General features: G+C 44.8%; 1 protein-coding gene across 1 annotated transcript in view; it reads right to left on the bottom strand.

The window, feature by feature from the left end:
• Positions 1 to 20,014, bottom strand: part of LOC109401721 (vesicular glutamate transporter 1) — a 222,338-nt gene that overhangs the window by 10,506 nt on the left and 191,818 nt on the right. The window contains exons 4-7 of the mRNA XM_019674313.3: positions 8,230 to 8,463; positions 7,702 to 8,166; positions 7,429 to 7,614; positions 7,180 to 7,365 (exon numbers count right to left, since the gene is read on the bottom strand). Of these exons, the coding sequence (XP_019529858.3) occupies positions 7,180 to 7,365; positions 7,429 to 7,614; positions 7,702 to 8,166; positions 8,230 to 8,463 (1,071 nt within the window). The remainder of the gene's footprint in view (positions 1 to 7,179; positions 7,366 to 7,428; positions 7,615 to 7,701; positions 8,167 to 8,229; positions 8,464 to 20,014) is intronic.

The following is a 20,014-nucleotide window of genomic DNA, read 5'->3' as shown; positions in this document are numbered from 1 at the left end:
TAACAATATAAGTCGAAAGAACAGCCCAACTTTAAAAGAAGGAAAATCACCATATGGAATTAATAGAGATATGTTGCCAATCAACCCGGTAACGACATAACAAGAAAGAACAGCCTATAAATTGAAGAAGGGAAAATCTCATATACAGTAAAGCAGCTTTCACTCCCAGTAAACTATATAAGTGCTGCTAGAAGAAACAGCTTTTCATGAAAAGAAAAGCTACCGTTTAGTCGCCAGAAAAAAAAATAGTTAATTTGGTCTAACGATGCTGGATCTACCTTGCTAAGTGAACTGAACTGAATAGCTGAAATTCAGTCCAGTACTACAATCTTGAAAAAAAAAAATCAGAAAACAATTTTAGGGCTTGATGTTTTGGAAACTGATCATCAAAATCAAAAGAAAATCAAAAGAAATCTAGTTGCCAGTTTGGTCGCAAGTCAATTCTGAAAAATTTTACTTGAAAGAACTGCCCATTATTCAAAGAAGAACAAATCCGCTATGGAGTTAGTTATTCGTCTGCAAATAAACTACGTAACACTCAAACTCGAAAGAACAGCTTCTGATGAAAAGAAGGAAACATTTCTATAAAGAAATTAACAGTTTGGCTACCAGACAACTCTGCAATACTACACGGTTGGAAACTGCAAACTCAAAAGAACAGCCTATTTTTAAAAGAAGGCAAATATTTAAAGAAGTGTAGTTTGATAACCAGCACAATCGTTTGCCACCAGTTTAAAATCGTGCTTGACGCCAACCAACTTTTAAAAGAAGGGAAAATGTCAGTTTAAAATACTTGTAGTTTTTATAGCCATAGCTATAAGTTCAAAAGAGCAGGCTGCTCCGAGCAGCTAGTTTAAAATATGAAAAATTTGTCTTTACTTGTCTGCTTAATTTCATTGCGTTTGCTGCTTTCGTTTTCGCGAACCTTACTTTTACATGAAGCACAACATACGGAAACCTAAGGGAAACGGAACCTATCTTAAACAATGTGCTCCCATTGTCATGCTATCTAAAACGAAGTAAATAAGAGCTATTTGATTTGTGTTTCATTTTAATATTTTAAAATGGATGGAGAAGAGTATTCATACCTACACTAGTTACTGATTACCCTTTTCTAACTTATAACCACCTTCATCAACTTCTAATCGGTCACAACTTTTTTGGTGATCTCCTGAACGATTCGGGGTAATGGCCCTTTCGGGGTAGTGGCTTTCGGGGTAATGGCTTTCGGGGAAATGGCTTTCGGGGAAATGGCTTTCGGGGTAATGACCCATTCGGGGTAATGGCTTTCGGGGTAGTGGCCTATTCGGGGTAATGGCATTCGGGGTAGTGGCGTTCGGGGTAATGGCGTTCGGGGTAATGGGGTGGAGCCGCGAATATCGTATCCAAAATTTTATAATAGTATCCTTTTAATTGCCAGCAATTCCTGTCAAAAAATAGGTTTCTAGAGCAATTAAGGTAAGTGTACCAATTATGGCTTTAGTACCAATTACTCGCCATAGTTAATTTTCATCCTTTAACGATGTAAATCAACAAGAAAAATTTTGTGAACAACAGATCACGTTCACAAAAGATAGTCGCACTCATTTAAACTAAACATTTTCCTCAAATCATGGAATAAATAAATCATTTTCCTTATCATTTCAGCATCCTTACACCCTTTTTCGCCATAGTGTACCAGTTATGGCTAGCCCAATAGGGAATGCATGCAAATAGTACGAAAAGGATTCGAAGTTAAAAAAAGGAACCATAACTGGTACAGGGTTCCTATCATTGGCACACGCTGTAATCAATACTAAAAGTTGTTTTGGCTCAGTTTCTATATTTTTCCTGTAAAGTATGGAAACTAAGCTGTCTTTTAACTTATTGATAGCATTCGTTGGTCTCCTCGATATTTTTGTATAAATAGCTTTCTTCAGGTAGTGCCATAATTGGTACACGCACCATATTTAATTTTTGATAAACCACGCGTCGAAGTCGTACGCTGCGGCTCAACATCGAGCAGCTGCGTAACCTAGAAGACTACGCGCAATAGCTAGCAGTGGCACTACCAACGCAACGGAAGAGCAGCTTGGCGCAGCTACACTTAAAGATGGCTGGTGGGACATCCGATCTGCCATAGGAAGTACCTCGGCTGCAGCACTAGGCTTCGCGACTCCGAATCACAGAAACGACTGGTATGACGGCGAATGTGAACAGTTGAAAAACGAGAAGAATACAGCATGGGCGAGAATGTTGCAACACCGTACGATATCGAATGAGGCACGTTACAAACAGGCGCGGAACAGGCAGAACTCAGTCTTCCGGATGAAGAAGCGCCAGCGATGGAATGGAAGAGCTGTATCGCGTCAAGGACACACGGAAGTTCTACGGGAAGCTGAACCGCTCGCGCAGTTCACAAGCCGATATGTGCCGAGACAATCACGAGAATCTTCTCACGAGCGAAGGTAAGGTGGTCGAGAGGTGCCGGCAGCATTACGATGATCACCTCAATGGCAACATTGGAAGCACCGAAGGTGGCGTGATAACAGATCTAGGAGTACGTGCGCAGGACGAAAGACTTCTTGCTTCCAATCTCCAAGTAATTGAAGAGGAGGTTAGCCGGTTGAGAAACAACAAAGCCGCTGGAGTAGATCAACTACTAAGCGAGTTACTAAAATACGGTGGGGAAACACTGATGAGAGCACTACACTGGGTCATTAACATGATTTGGGAGGAGGAAGTATTACCGGAGGAATGGATGGAAGGTATATCGTGTGTCCCATCTACAAAAAGGGCGACAAGTTGGATTGCGGGAACTACCGCGTGATCACACTACTGAGCGCTGCCTACAAGATACTCTCTCAAATTTCATGCCGCCGTCTATCAGCGATTGCAAGAGAGTTCGTGCGGCAATATCAGGCTGGATTCATGGGTGAACGCGATACAACGAATCAGATGTTCGCCTTCCGACAGGTGTTGCAGAAATGCCGCGAATACAACGTGCGCACACATCACTTGTTCATCAATTTCAAATCGGCGTATGATACAATCGATCGAGAACAGCTATGGCAAATTATGTACGAATACGGATTTCCGGATAAACTGATACGATTAATCAAAGCGACGATGCGATGGGTCGAGTGATGTGTGTAGTTCGAGTATCAGGGACACTCTCGAGTTCCTTCGAATCTCGCAGAGGGTTACGGCAAGGTGATGGTCTTTCATGCTGGCTGTTCAACATTGCTTTAGGGAGTGTAATAAGGATAGCGGAGTTCAACACGGGTGGATCGATTTTCACGAAGTCCGTTCAGCTGCTTGGTTTTGCTGATGATATTGATATTATAGATCGAAAATTTGAGACGATGGCGGAAACGTACATCCAACTAAAGAGTAAAGCCCGGCGAATCGTATTAGTCATTATTGTGTCGAAGACAAAGTACATGGGCAAAAGGAGGAATCATCGTGCTCGCCACCCCGAATTTCTATCGACGGTGATGAAATCGAGGCGGTTGAAGAATTCGTGTACTTGGGCTCACTGGTGACTGCCGACAACGACACCAGCAGAGAAATTCAGTGATGCATTGTGGCAGGAAATCGAGTTTACTTTGAACTCCGCAGTACTCCGCGATCGAATAATTTTCGCCGTCACACGACATTAACTTTCTACAAAACGCTGGTTAGACCGGTAGTCCTATATGGGCATGAAGCATGGACCCTACGTGCAGAAGATCAACGCGCCCTTGTAGTTTTCGAACGGAAGGTCATGCGTGCCATCTACGTCGGAGTGTGGATGGAATACGGGACTTGAAGAAGGCGAATGAACCCCGACCTGCATCAGCTGCTGAGAACACCAAGCATCGTCCACAGCGCGAAAATCATGAGGTTACGGTGGGTAGGTCACGTCATCTGGATGTCGGATAGCAACCCGACTAAAATAGTTCTCGAGAGTCATCCGACTGGTACAAGAAGATGTGGTGTGCAGCGAGCTGGATGGGTTGATCAAGTTGAGGATGATCTGCGGACCCTTCGCAGGCAGAGTGCGGAACTGGAGACACACAGCCAGAGACCGAGTAGAATGCAGACGGGTACTATGTACAGCAGAGGCCACTCAGGCCTTAGTCTGATCGGTAAGGTAAGTAAACATGCATTACCGAAGATCACATTCCAGTGATAAAAGGACTTTGTCATGCAAAGGAGCAAGAGTTATTGTACAATGAATGTGAAATATTTCTAACCCATTCTTACCCCAAACGACGGTACTAACGATCTTCGTAATAACTTTTCCGACGGCTTGAACATTGTATCTAACCATGATCACTTAATAGAACTAGTTAAAATGCTCATTTTCCTATGCTTATTAGCATCATCTAGCGGCAGAATTGCGAATCAAACTGCTTGCCATTGTGATACTAACGACCTTCCGAACAAGTTTGCTGAGGACTGTACCTTTGTATATTTTCAGCATTTTGAGATATGGTAGCACATACCTATGTAGTTGTTTTCAGGTGATGCTTAACTTTTCAAGGAAATGCAATATTAAACAGAGTGTTGCAATACTTTTTCAAGCATGTCCGTACTTATGACGGGTAGTGAACACACAGATATTACCTCAAGTCGCCGAGCTGAGTTGCTTGATATATGTGGTTTGATCCTCCGAGCCTTCTACCAATAATCCATTATTGGAGCGAAGACCGAACATACAGCTTTTCTAGTGCACAGTGAGCAGAGCATGAGCATGAGCATGATTGACCGCCCGCGGTTGCTCCTCTGTTATTGCAAGGACAACTGCATTTACACAAAGAACCAACAGATGATGCTTGGGATTAGCTTTCTCTTCATTGTGTAAATGCTGGAATCCCAATACTTTTCAATAAGCAATACCAGCGCCGGCCGCGTCCGAATGCAGGTCAATTGAGGATAGGGAAGGAAGTGATGACGTGATTCTCGCTTAGGCCAATAACCGAGGAATTCTCTGCGTTACTACGAGAAATCACTAGGAGTTTGAACAGGGGAAATGGAGATGTGTTGAGGATTTTGTCGTGGTAAACGCGTGTAATGTTTTGATTCGCGATTAATAATGCGCTCGCGAAGAAATACCCTTCTAAACCTTGGACGACGAACGCGATCTTTTGTGCCTCAAAACTCACCCTACATAAGTTATTCATTCGCAACTAAGGAGAACACAATGCTAAACACCGACGCATCTGTAGTTTGCGTTTCCGCGCGAGACAATGCTGAACGCGATCAATTCACAAGTATTAACAAAATAACACGTGATAAATAAATCAGAAAGATCTTACCGCATGGTTCGCCGTCTATCTTTTACCGACCCTCTCTTTTTCCAGAAATTCATGCAACCTTTATTTGAGTCAAAACATTTATTCATTTTGACTAAAATATTACAAATGTCGACACCGAAGATGACGAACCATTCAAATTGTTGTGTTCATGCAAAAAATAAAAGGAAATTATTTATTATCAACTAAATGTGCATTTGGAACTAGCGCCGACACATGACGTGACGAACTTTTCAATATTTGTTAGATAAATACACAAAAACCAGAGCAGAATTGTATAAATCCTTTAGCATTAATTATTATTATTATTATTGTTATGATAAAATGGAAAGAGCTCACCAATTAACATCCTTCGAAGTGTCCAGTGCGTATGTGCTACAGCATCTTCCACTAATTGGCCTCTTCTCCGAAATCACACTGAACCGCTACAACTACACACGGGTACGACGATGTGGACATTCAAAATGACGACGACGACGACGCAGCCGGTCCGAATAAAAAAAAGCGGCTTTTTCACTTTGCCTCAAAAATCACATTGAACCGCCCCGTACGAAGATGAGCACAGCCAAATCTGCGACGACGACGACGCGGCAGCCCCAAATGAAAAAAATGGCCTCTTCACTTTGCCTCCAAAATCACGCAGATGAGCACAGTCAAATAGACGACGACGACGGACGATCCGAATGAAAACGTGGCCTGTACACTTTGCCTCCAAAAACTCAAAGCGGCATTTCGACGTTGCCTCCAAAAACACACTAAACTGCCCTGTACGAAGATGAGCACTGTGAAATAGACGACGACGACGACGACGCGCTCGCGGCCGAACCAAATGAAAAAGCGGCTTTTCGACGTTGCCTCCAAAAACACACTAAACTGCCCTGTACGAAGACGAGCACTGTGAAATAAACGACGACGACGACGCGCTCGCGGCCGAACCAAATGAAAAAGCGGCTTTTCGACGTTGCCTCCAAAAACACACTAAACTACCTCGTACGAAGATGAGCACTGTGAAATAGACGACGACGACGACGACGCGCTCGCGGTCGAACCAAATGAAAAAGCGGCATTTCGACGTTGCCTCCAAAAACACACTAAACTAGTGCACAGTGTGCGAGAAAGACAAAAAGTTCAATTCTAGTTTCTGAGGAAATAATGCACGTCCTTCCACGCAACGCGCCAGGAACCATCAATGTAAGGTACACCGGGGCAAGGTGAAACGGGTGGGGCAAGATGAAACAGCAGATTAACATAATGTTTTCTAATGATGATAAACAGTTTGATCGCCATAACGCATAGTTTTTGATTCAAACAATCTTTTAACTAAGGATAAATTACCAAATTGTATTGAAATCTGTTTCAAAACTTCGTGTTTCAACTTGCCCCGGTGTACCTTAATAGCGACTGACGGAAAGTGTAGGGTTTCCATATCGCACATCTCCGAAACCTCCGCCGGCTGTTTTTCGTTAGTGTCGCACAAATTCCGTGAAAACCGGCAGCGGAGGCGGTAGACTACCATCACCCACCACTCTTACTACAAAGTCTGCGATTTTCCATTTATGAGTCGTTTATGGGGGGTGGAAGCCGAGCTATACCACTCTCACTCGATTGTGTTGTTCGCATTTTCAAGCTCTCGTGATTTATTGTTGAAAATCATCAAGCGTAAAACATCATAACAAATTTAATTTATCTGAAATGGGATGCATCGGGACGGGGCGAATAAAGGAGCTCGATGGCTGGAAACAGGATAACAAAAGGCGGAGTTTTGCTCGTCGTCGGAATCTTTCACAAGGGGGGAAATGCGTTTCCAAGCAATGTAATTTGACGTTTATGAGTTTCAACTGACTTGAGCTGAATTGAGTTAATTCCACGCAACGGAAAAGTTTTTCCCATCCTCACTTACCTGTCCTCTCGTTAGGTGATCGATTGCAATGGGACATATCAGTCCGGCGATGGTACCGATACCGTTGGACATTCCCATCAGGATACTGGCATAACGAGGTGCGATGTCCAGATGGTTCACGTTGTAGCCGGAGATGGCGAACCCACTGAAGGCTACACCCAGGGTAAGGGCCGTCACTGCACCCATCTGTCGGAAAAGAACTCCCATTATTATATTTTAAATACTTCGGATTCTTATACTGCAACTCACAGCACTAGTTGAGTGGGCCACCACCAGGAAGAAGAATCCTTCCAGGCCGAAGCCGCCGCAGTTGAACAGCTTCCGCACGTTGGTTGTCGTCATCAGTCCGGACTTTCGCAGGTAATCCGCTAGCATTCCTCCGAATGGTACAATAATTGTCATCAGTAGATGTGGCAGTGCTCCTAAAATACCAGTCTGCAGAAGACAAGTTTTACGATGAACTACTATATTTCCCCGATAATAACAGTAAATGATAAGATGCGGTACAGACACCCAGCTTACCTCTTCGATTTTGAAATCAAACGAATGCTTAAGATATGCACTTTGATACAGTACGAGTAGATAAAAGTTCCACGAGCGGCAAAAGTTGGCCACAATGATGGCGTACACCGGCATGGACGTGGCCATCGCTCGCCACGGCGTCGTGGAAATCTTCGGCATCGGCAGCGACACCGAATCACCCAGGGATTTTTCGATGTATTTCAGCTCTTTGAGCGAGATGGTCGGATGCTGCCGCGGTTTCTCGAACGACAGCCACAACCAGAAGCAATACCAGGTGATTCCGCACAGGCCGTAGAAGAAGAACGGCGCGTGCCAACTGATCCAGCCGGTAAGGATTCCGGACATTGGCATACCTATCACGACACCCGCGTACGAACCGCTGAAAGCCATCGTCGCCAGCCGGGACCGTTCCAGCGGAGGAGCCCAGAAACGCCAGATACCGTGACATGCCGGGTACGTTACACCCTGTGTCAGGAAAAGAGTGTACAATGCATTTCTGAACAAGATTGTAACCGTTTTCTAACTTACCTCAACCAGACCCTGCAGTACTCGAACCATGATCAGCACCACCGGATGCAGGGCCATTGCACCAGGAACGAGCAGATTGAGAAACGACGAGCAAGCGATTGCTGTTCCGAAGATTCGATTCGCGGGGAACATGGAAGCTAGGAAACCACCCGGCACCTGGGTCACCAGGTAGCCCCAGAAGAAGGACGAGTCGACCGCACTTTCCATGGCGACAGTCCAGTTGTATTTGACGGTCTGAAAAAAATAAGAGAAAGTCACTCAGTTGGTTTATGAATCATACGTAGGAGCATTCGGGGCAATATGGCTAATATGACCACGTGGAAAACACCTAAATCGTGTTTTTTTTTTGCAAATTCATCTTACAGCTCTTAAACTGGCCAGACATTTATGCGATTGAAACGTCAGAATGAAGTAATTTAATCCCATAGCAAATTAATGAAAAAAGTCGTTGGCCAAATAACCACTACAAAGGCTGAACAAAAACACCACATAAGACTCCTCTAGATTGAATGGTTAAAGTGGTATTCAAATTAGTTTATTTTGCAAATACTTTAAGTTGCTTCTATAGGGTACAATGTCAACGAGGTATATTAAGGTGAAATGGGAATCTGTCGAAAATGCATTTTTGACTCGCAATTTTAGGAGCACTGATCTCGTCATCCATATTACGTATGAAGCTGAAAGTGCTTCTTAATGTTTACTTTGAGTAAGCAAGCATTGAATAGCATTTTCAGCTCTGTGTGTTGTTATGTGTAGTATTATCAAAATCCTTGTAGGCATTGTAGCACGTTGTAGTCATATGATTTTAATATTTTATTATTATTTATTTATATATTTTCATCGGACTATTGTCTACATGAAATAAAACTTAGACTAACACATTCCTACTCCTTATTCGCGATATAAACCGGTTAGATGATTCACCAAACTCGTGCAGTTGTTCGACGGATGAGAAAGTACGGATCATCGCAGCGATCGGTTCGTGAAAGCCAAAAGCAGTTCGGTGGAATCTGGGTTGTAGCAGATAACTATCGCGTAACATCCTAGGAGCGACCCGAATATTCAAAAGCTCCAGAAGCCTACAGCTGTCGACCTCTCCGTTCAAAAGCTTTGCAACGACGGCAGCTTGTTGTATTTTACGGCGGTAGTCGAGCGTATCTAGTCCCAATAATCTGCAACGGTCTGCGTATGATGTGCGAGAGATGCCACATAGTTGTCTCTTGTCCATGTTACTTTTTGACGATTTTGACTTTTTATCAGCAAATAGTCTATTTTTGCATATACATACTTTCAGAAGCCACTCTCGGTTAGTATACTTTTGTTCAGAAGCATCAGCTCAATTTGTACCATGTTGTTTTGTCATCATAAGCTGTCCTATGTTCATTTTTTTTTTTCAAATGCTATCCCATTGTCAGTTTATACGCATTAAAAAGCTATTCGAGAATCTCTGAGACTATCCTAAACATTCTCCGAGAATCCCGATATCATCTGTGAAGTTCAACATGAGCATAACGACAATTTCTAGATTTATCGGAATTACAGTCCCACCAGAGTTTTTCTTTAAAAAGTCAAAGTAAATTAAATGTACATGAAATGTTTTTTTCATACTTCAATCCTGGTTTGAAACATGGGACAACTATGCTGCACAAGGCAGAAGTGTTGGAGAGCATTTCAGGCGCTCCTGGGTGAATAACTGGAGGGATTAACTGAGAAACTATTTAGAAAATGCACTTAAAACTAACAAACTAACTTGCACAAGAACATCTTGAAGGGACTCTAGCAAGAACATCTTAAAAATATCAACATGGCACTTTCGGAACATTTCATGAGAGGTTCCTTATGGGCTGGGCTGCAAAACGGTGAGTCGATAAGGAGAGCGTCCAATATAGCTCTGGTCCTCACAAGTTCCTACCTCATGCTTCCACGGGTCAAGCGATGACAAAGACCGCCAGCTAAGAGTTGTGTGCTTAGCTGGTAGTGCAGTCTGGGCACTGTTGTCCTTCTGACTTCAGCTAGATTGAGGAGGTACGATCCGAGCGTCTGTTCACCAAGGAGGTGCGACTCAAACAGCGTCTGTTCTGGCATCCATCGGCTGAGTAAGAAACGCTGCACCACGCCCAGCTAGATCCAAGGTGGTAGCCCCATCAGCGTGGTCGTCCCAGTGTTGGTTGGGACGTTAAACAGAACTGGCACGATGGCCCTCCGGCGAGACAGGAGTGTTGGCGTAGGCCCAATAAGCCACCCGTAAAAATCCCCATTGCGAATAACATAGGAGAAAATACGACTCGATACAATCGGCAAAGACCCACGCGACGAAATAAGGACTACGATTGGAAACTTGGAACATGGAATTGCAAGTCACTAGGTTGCGCAGGATGTGACAGGATAATCTACGACGAACTACATCCCCGCAACTTCGACATCGTGGCGTTGCAGGAACTTTGTTGGACTGGACAGAAAGTGTGGAAAAGCGGGCATCGAGCGGCTACCTTCTACCAAAGCTGTGGCACCACCAATGAACTGGGTACAGGATTTATAGTGTTGGGCAAGATGCGACAACGTGTGATCGGGTGGCAGCCGATCAACGCAAGGATGTGCATGTTGAGAGTTAAGGGCCGTTTCTTCAACTACAACATCATCAACGTCCACTGCCCACACGAAGGGAGACCCGATGACGAGAAAGAAGCGTTCTACGCGCAGTTAGAGCAAACATACGATGGTTGCTCGCCGCGTGACGTGAAAATCGTTGTCGGCGACATGAACGCGCAGGTAGGAAGGAAGGAAATGTACAGACCGGTAATCGGGCGAAACAGCCTGCACGCCGTATCGAATGATAACGGCCAGCGATGCGTAAACTTTGCAGCCTCCCGTGGTATGGTAGTCCGAAGCACCTTCTTTCCCCGCAAAGATATCCACAAAACCACCTGGAGATCACCCGACCATCAAACAGAAAACCAAATCGACCACGTTCTAATCGACGGTAAATTCTTCTCGGATATAACTAATGTCCGCACATACCGCAGTGCGAATATAGATTCGGATCACTACTTAGTCGCTGTATGCATGCGCTCAAAACTTTTGACAGTTATCACCACGCGTCGAAGTCGAACGCCGCGGCTCAACATCGAGCTACTTCGTAACGTAGAAGCGGCTCAAGACTACGCGCAGCAGTTAACAGTGGCCCTACCAACGGAAGCGCAGCTTGGCGCAGCTACACTTGAAGATGGCTGGAGGGACATCCGATCCGCCATAGGTAGTACCTCGGCTACAGCACTAGGCTTCGCGACTCCGAATCACAGAAACGACTGGTACGACGGCGAATGTGAACAGTTGAAAAACGAGAAGAATGCAGCATGGGCGAGAATGCTGCAACACCGTACGAGAGCGAATGAGGCACGTTACAAACAGGCGCGGAACAGGCAGAACTCAGTCTTCCGGATGAAGAAGCGCCAGCAGGAAGAACGAGATCGCGAAGCGATGGAAGAGCTGTACCGCGCTTAAGGACACACGAAAGTTCTACGAGAAGCTGAACCGCTCGCGCAGAGGCTTTGTGCCACAAGCCGACATGTGCCGAGATAATCACGGGAATATTCTCACGAGCGAGCGTGAGGTGGTCGAGAGGTGGCGGCAGCATTACGATGAGCACCTCAATGGCGACGTTACAAGTACTGAAGGTGGCGTGGTAACAGATCTAGGAGTATGTGCACAGGACGAAAGACTTCCGGCCCCTGACCTTCAAGAGATTGAGGAGGAGGTTGGCCGGTTGAAAAACAACAAAGCCGCTGGAGCAGATCAACTACCAAGCGAGCTTCTAAAATACGGTGGAGAAGCACTGGTGAGAACACTACACTGGGTCATTACCAAGATTTGGGAGGAGGAAGTATTACCGGAGGAATGGATGGAAGGTATCGTGTGTCCCATCTACAAAAAGGGCGACAAGTTGGATTGCGAGAACTACCGCGCGATCACACTACTGAGCGCTTCCTACAAGATACTCTCTCAAATTTTATGCCGCCGTCTATCACCGATTGCAAGAGAGTTCGTGGGGCAATATCAGGCTGGATTCATGGGTGAACGCGCTACAACGGACCAGATGTTCGCCATCCGCCAGGTGTTGCAGAAATGCCGCGAATACAACGTGCCCACACATCACTTGTTCATCGATTTCAAATCGGCGTATGATACAATCGATCGAGAACAGCTATGGCAGATTATGCACGAATACGGATTCCCGGATAAACTGATACGGTTGATCAAGGCGACGATGGATCGAGTGATGTGCGTAGTTCGAGTATCAGGGACACTCTCGAGTCCCTTCGAATCTCGCAGAGGGTTACGGCAAGGTGATAGTCTTTCGTGCTTGCTGTTCAACATTGCTTTGGAGGGTGTAATAAGAAGAGCGGGGATAAACACGAGTGGGACGATTTTCACGAAGTCCGTTCAGCTGCTTGGTTTCGCCGATGATATTGATATTATTGCTCGTAAATTTGAGACGATGGCGGAAACGTACATCCGACTAAAGAGTGAAGCCAGGCGAATCGGATTAGTCATTAATGTGTCGAAGACAAAGTACATGATGGCAAAGGGCTCCAGGGAGGAATCACCGCGCCCGCCACCCCGATGAAATCGAGGCGGTTGAAGAATTCGTGTACTTGGGCTCACTGGTGACCGACGACAACGACACCAGCAGAGAAATTCAGAGGCGCATTGTGGCAGGAAATCGTGCCTACTTTGGACTCCGCAGAACTCTACGATCGAATAAAGTTCGCCGTAACACGAAGTTAACCATCTACAAAACGTTGATTAGACCGGTCGTCCTCTATGGGCACGAAACATGGACCCTACGTGCAGAGGACCAACGCGCCCTTGGATTTTTCGAACGGAAGGTGTTGCGTACCATCTACGGCGGAGTGCAGATGGAAGACGGGACTTGGAGAAGGCGAATGAATCACGAGCTGCATCAGCTGCTGAGAGAACCAACCATCGTCCATACCACGAAAATCGGGAGGCTACGGTGGGCGGGTCACGTCATTAGGATGTCGGATAGCAACCCGACCAAAATGGTTCTCGAGAGTCATCCGATCGGTACAAGAAGACGTGGAGCGCAGCGAGCTAGGTGGGTCGACCAAGTGGAGGACGATCTGCGGACCATACGCAGAGTGCGGAACTGGAGACAAACATCCATGGACCGAGTGGAATGGAGGCGGCTACTATGTACAGCAGAGGCCACCCCGGCCTTAGCCTGACCGGTAAGGTAAGTCCTTATGGGCTGTCCATTGATTACGTAAGGAAATTTCCACGGTTTTTTGACATTCTACCCCCCTCCCCGTTATTTATTTTGTATGGAAACCCAAATATATTTACATGGCGCGTAAGATTTCTCATAACAATCCTGAATTTACACTTAAAAAGAACTAAAAACTAAAAATTACAAAAAAAACGTAGTTAAACTTTTTTTGCTGTTAAGATTTGTCTAAAGTTTGCTTTAGAAAATTAGAAGCAATTCAACTTTGATTCTAACACATCTGTCCAGAAAAAAATATAATTTAATTGATACCCATCTGTGTGGTCAATTAATGATTTTTCAATCAACTCAACGTACATACTACAGATGGATAGATCATTAGTGGAATAACTGAAAAAATCCACAGCTCAGTTGAGATTTGAACTCACGAACCAGATACGCTAGACAAGTGCTTTTCCAGCTAAGCTACCGAGCCAGTTAATGACACGGCGCTTTAGTTGTAGATATAAGGTTATTTAATTATCATCGATTCATGCTTCATCGTTCCCTTAACACCGCAAATCCATGCATCTCGTATGAAATAAGTATGAAAAGCGAGAGCAATTCCTTTACTCATCATCATCGACTGTGATGAGGAAGAACAATTGAAACCTGGAAGATGAAGAAGCTCGAAAATGACTTAAGGACAAACGTATTGGAATCCCACTTCAACACAGCACCAGACCCAAAAAACAATAGTTTGTTTAAAAAATGTTTCTCAAAGCAGCGTTTTGTTCAGTTGAGATAAAACTGTTATTAAACGATTTTTAGCCCAGAATTGGAGAACTTGTTCAACAACAGCCGTTCTATCAGCATTGTGCATGCTATGTGTTCAGTGATTCAATGATCGTGCCATCGTTATACAGCTATTATTCAACATTCAAACCTTTTACTATTTACAAATATATCAGAAACTTTTCTTCAAACGTTAATTAAACCAAGTTGTATGATTTCTTTTTGTATAATAATCTCATAAAGGTCTTACAACCAATTTTAGCGAAATAAAAGCTGGGTTCATAACAACAAGCTTTCTAAATACGACAATTATTCCAACACAGTACAATCAAAGTATGGCAATCATTTCAATGTTAATATTTGGTTGAACAAATGCTGTCAAAAAGTTGCTTGAAAGTTTCTTCAATATAGTTGTATGAATGAAAGCAAAAATTATTTATCTTTTTACATGTTTTTCATACCGTGAGGTAGCCACCGCTCATTTAACGGCATTTTTGTAAAGTTTAGGACATTAAAAATCAACGTCGGTGAAAATTGCATATTATTTTCGTTAACAACTCAATAATTTTGTAGCTATTATAGAAAAAATATAAAACCGATCAAAAAATTTGTTTACAACCGAAAAAATGAAAACTAAAATGTGTTGTCTCTTGGCTCCTATTACCGCTCCATTCACCGCTCACTGGATTATGTTTTTATGAAGCCACATGAATTATGCATTCATAAAAACAAAATAACTTTCATTTACCTTAATATTGATGATTCATGATGTTTAGCTCATCCTGTTTGGTCAAAATGGATTTTTTACGGGTTTTACTATTGGATATTTTTTCCGCTGTTTGCCCTGCACAGTTCCCATGCTGCCCTGCAGTGTAGTGAGGGAAACATTTTTTAAGAACGTGATTTCAAGTACACCCATAAAAAACTTGATGAAAAGAAAGCATTTTAATGTGGCAGCATGTTACATTCATTTTTGTTACGATACTTTACTAACAAAGATGCATTTTACACGCAGCTCGAACGCGAGTACGACCGCTGCCCAAACCACGACGTCAAGATCATCATAGGGGATCTAAACGCTCAGGTAGGCCAGGAGGAGGAATTCAGACCGACGATTGGAAAGTTCAGCGCCCACCAGCTGACGAACGAAAATGGCCTACGCCTCATCGATTTCGCCGCCTCCAAGAACATGGCCATTCGTAGCACCTTCTTCCAGCACAGCCTCCCGTATCGTTACACCTGGAGATCACCAAAACAAACGGAATCGCAAATCGACCACGTTCTGATTGATGGACGGCACTTCTCTGACATTATCGACGTCAGGACCTATCGTGGCGCTAATATCGACTCCGATCACTACCTGGTGATGGTTAAACTGCGCCCAAAACTCTCCGTTATTAACAACGTACATTACCGGCGGCCGCCCCGGTACGATCTAGAGCGACTGAAGCAACCGGATGTCGCCACCGCATACGCGCAGAACCTCGAGGCAGCGTTGTCGGACGGGGGTGTGCTCGATGTGGCCCCTCTAGAGGACTGCTGGAGTACAGTGAAAGCAGCCATCAACAACGCAGCCGAGAGCACTATCGGGTACGTAGAACGGAGTCGACGAAACGATTGGTTCGACGAGGAGTGCAGAGCGGTTCTGGAGGAGAAGGATGCAGCGCGGGCGGTAATGCTGCAGCATGGAACCCGACAGAATGTGGAGCGATACAGACAGAAGCGGAAGCAGCAGACCCGTCTCTTCCGGGAGAAAAAGCGCCGCCTGGAAGAAGCGGAGTGCGAGGAAATGGAACTGCTGTGCCGTTCACAGGAAACACGCAAGTTCTACCAGAAGCTCAACGCATCCCGCAAAGGCTACGTACCGCAAGCCGAAATCTGCAGGGATAAGGACGGGAGCCTCCTGACGGACAAACGTGAGATAATCGAAAGGTGGAAGCAGCACTTCGACGAGCACCTGAATGGCGAAGAGAATGTAGGCACGGAGGACCAAGGCAGCGGAGGCAATGACTATGTTGGTGCAGCAGAGGACGGGAACGAACCAGCTCCCACGCTGAGGGAAGTTAAGAATGCCATCCACCAGCTCAAAAACAACAAAGCGGCTGGTAAGGGCGATATCGCAGCGGAACTCATCAAAATGGGCCCGGGAAAGTTGGCCACCTGTCTGCACCAGTTAGTATTCAAGATCTGGGAAACCGAACAGCTACCGGAGGAGTGGAAGGAAGGGATAATCTGTCCCATCCACAAGAAAGGCGACAAGTTAATGTGTGAGAACTTTCGAGCGATCACCATTTTGAATTCCGCCTACAAAGTGCTATCCCAGATCATCTTCCGTCGTCTTTCACCTAAAGTAAATGAGTTCGTGGGAAGTTACCAAGCTGATTTCATCGACGGCCGGTCGACAACGGACCAGATCTTCACCGTACGGCAAATCCTTCAGAAATGCCGTGAATACCAGGTCCCAACGCATCACCTGTTCATCGACTTCAAAGCGGCATACGACAGTATCGACCGCACAGAGCTATGGAAAATTATGGACGAGAACAGCTTTCCCGGGAAGCTGACTAGACTGATAAGAGCAACGATGGACGGTGTGCAGAACAGCGTAAGGATTTCGGGTGAACTATCCAGTTCATTTGAATCTCGACGGGGACTACGACAAGGTGATGGACTTTCCTGCCTACTATTCAACATCGCGCTGGAAGGTGTTATGCGATGAGCCGGGCTCAACAGCCGGGGTACGATCTTCACGAAATCCAGCCAATTTGTCTGTTTTGCGGATGACATGGATATTATTGCTAGAACATTTGGAGCGGTGGCAGAACAGTACACCCGCCTGAAACGTGAAGCAGCAAAGGTCGGACTGGTGGTGAATGCGGTTAAGACTAAGTACATGCTGGAAGGTGGGACTGAGCGAGACAGGACAAGCCTTGGCAGCAATGTTACGATAGACGGGGATACTTTCGAGGTGGTAGAAGAATTCGTCTACCTCGGTTCCTTGCTAACGGCTGACAATAACGTGAGCCGTGAAATACGAAGGCACATCATCAGTGGAAGTCGTGCCTACCATGGGCTCAAGAAGAATCTGCGGTCAAAAAAGATTCACCCCCGCACCAAATGTACCATGTACAAGACGTTAATATGACCGGTGGTTCTCTACGGGCACGAGACATGGACGATGCTCGAGGAGGACCTGCAAGCACTCGGAGTTTTCGAGCGACGGGTGCTAAGGACGATTTTCGGCGGCGTGCAGGAGAACGGTGTGTGGCGGAGAAGGATGAACAACGAGCTCGCTGCACTTTACGGCGAACCCAGCATCCAGAAAGTGGCCAAAGCTGGAAGCATACGATGGGCAGGGCATGTTGCAAGAATGCCGGACAACAACCCTGCAAAGTTGGTGTTTGCTAATTATTCGGTTGGTACAAGAAGGCGTGGAGCGCAGAGAGCACGATGGGCGGACCAGGAGGAGCATGATCTGGCAAGTGTTGGGCGTAACCGAGGTTGGAGAGCTGCAGCTGCAAATCGAGTATTATGGCGGCAAATTGTTGACTAAATAAATGAAACCATAATCGGCAGGCTGCTTTAATGTTCATGCTACTCAAAAATAGGATTGACGCGTTATTTGCTTTGTTTTTTACTTCGTCAAAAATTAGCGTGAATGAAAACTAAATGAACGGAATCAATCAATGCCGTAATATCTTTGTTTCCGAATTGAATAAATTTGTGATCGCCAAATTACCAATGACATTGTGGTCCTAGCTAGCACAAGAAAAGTGAAATATGGGTAAAACTTTTCATAAGTTAACAAAAAAATAATGCACGAACTTTTAATCCGAAAGGCACACATAGTTTAAGCCCATGGAACTGTTAATACCGTTTGACGTCGTCCCATATAAGACATTTTAATTCAAACCTGTTTAGATGTGCTTAGCTGAAAGCTGTGTAAGTTTGTGCTCCGTCCAAAGTATTATTTATTGTAAAAATAGATCATGTCATTATGTCCGAAATTTGTTAAATGACAGTGTAAAGTTTTGAGCCGTTCTCTGAGTTTACCTAAGACAACTTTTGATGTGAGTATTTTTTGTGTAACGAATTACTTAACTACTGAAACTTTGTATGTAAATTGTAATTTGCCCTGGAGACAAGTGAATGCAAGCTCTAAACGTTGTTTTTTATTAAAGCTGATGTAGTATAAGTAACCCGAGGACCGAAAACGCGCCAGCAATCGCTAATAAATTATCAAAGATGGTCGTTGTTTCATCAATAGGAACTTTTAACATCAACTTTGCAGCATTTGTGAACTGAGTCTAATTTATGAAAATTATAAATTTTCCTCTAACAGCTTTCAACCATCACAGTTTTCAAGCAAACTGAGCAATCATCTGCGTTTACATGAACTCATATTCAAGCTTCCCCTTAAAAGCTGGTATCGCACAATAATTTTAATCATAATGCCCCATCGCATGATTTTTGCTGTCGATCGCAAAAAAGACTAATGAATATTCTGTCGCATGAAACCGATGACGATAATGAGCTATACAACACACACCAACCGATATGGATGGGGGGAATGGGAGACACCGTCGCATAATAATGGGGAAATCCCCGATCAAAAGCCCAGGGACGACAACGACGCCGGTAATGGGCGCAACAGAAAGAAATGGCTAGTCATAGAAAAGGGAGCTTCCTCATCACAAAAGGGAAATCCGCGTAAGCGTTGCAACCAACACAGTAGCGGGGGGAATATGAAATTTTATGAAGTCGAACATAATGGAAGCATTTATGCCGTTCGTTCGGTCGTCACCGTCGTAATACGGACGACACAAAAGATGATAATTTTCTATTCATACCGACGGACGACGGCGGCGACGACACCCAGCTCCTATCGATAGCTGTGAGACTGGCTGGTGCCTCACTGACTGTGAAGATGATCCATTTCCTTTTCCCGGACTCGCACAGTGACTTGGGTTGGATTTCGATTGCGGCGCGACGATGACGGCCAAATTTTCCCCAAACAGGCATCTTGTTGGTGCGGAAAAGCGTGTCGGGTGACTAGAAGGTTCTCGAGTATTTCGAAGGCGCCATGGTGGCCGCCACGGTTCTATTCTGGCGACGAAGTTTTTCTCTTCCGTTTGCATGAACTGAATAGATCAGCAGTTCTCAACGGCTTACGCATTCATGTCCCAGGCAAGGCGATTCTTGACTCAATTAGTGTAATTTTCACTGGGATTTCAATTTTTATATGCTTAAAAACAAGAATTTGATTTAAAAAAGATTAACATCTCTTTTTGGGGGCAGTCAGCTTCACTACTTCTATCGCCTCACTGTTTTTTTTTTTCTTTTAAACAATGGAGGGAAAATCTGCTCAACAGACACCTGAACAGGAAGGTTTAATTAGTGTAGGGTTAAGGCCGTCTTCTACCAAAATTAAAAAAGTGAAAGCCATGACTAGCATACACCGCAGAGCTATTGGATATCATCCGGGACAGTGCTACTACAGCTGTGGAGGCTTTTTTTGCAGGCGGAATCAACGAGGCTACCCAAGAGGCTACCGAAGGTAAGCTTATCGTCGGTTATCAGTGTTTCACGTAGTGCTTCGAAGTGAAAGTGCAATCGCCCACACTGATTACCGCTTGCTGCTCCGACTTCCGGTTGTTCACAACCACCACCTCAGTTTTATGGTGAGCCAACTCCAGTTTCTTGGATCTCTTCCAAGACGTACTCCACAACGAGTGGGCAGTAGTGAACTCCACTTCTTCTATCGTT

The sequence above is a fragment of the Aedes albopictus genome, chromosome 2 (assembly GCF_035046485.1).
Source record: "Aedes albopictus strain Foshan chromosome 2, AalbF5, whole genome shotgun sequence".
NCBI classification, from domain to species: domain Eukaryota; kingdom Metazoa; phylum Arthropoda; class Insecta; order Diptera; family Culicidae; genus Aedes; species Aedes albopictus.
Note: the sequence above shows the minus strand (reverse complement) of the source record. Positions and strands in the feature narration are given on the sequence as shown.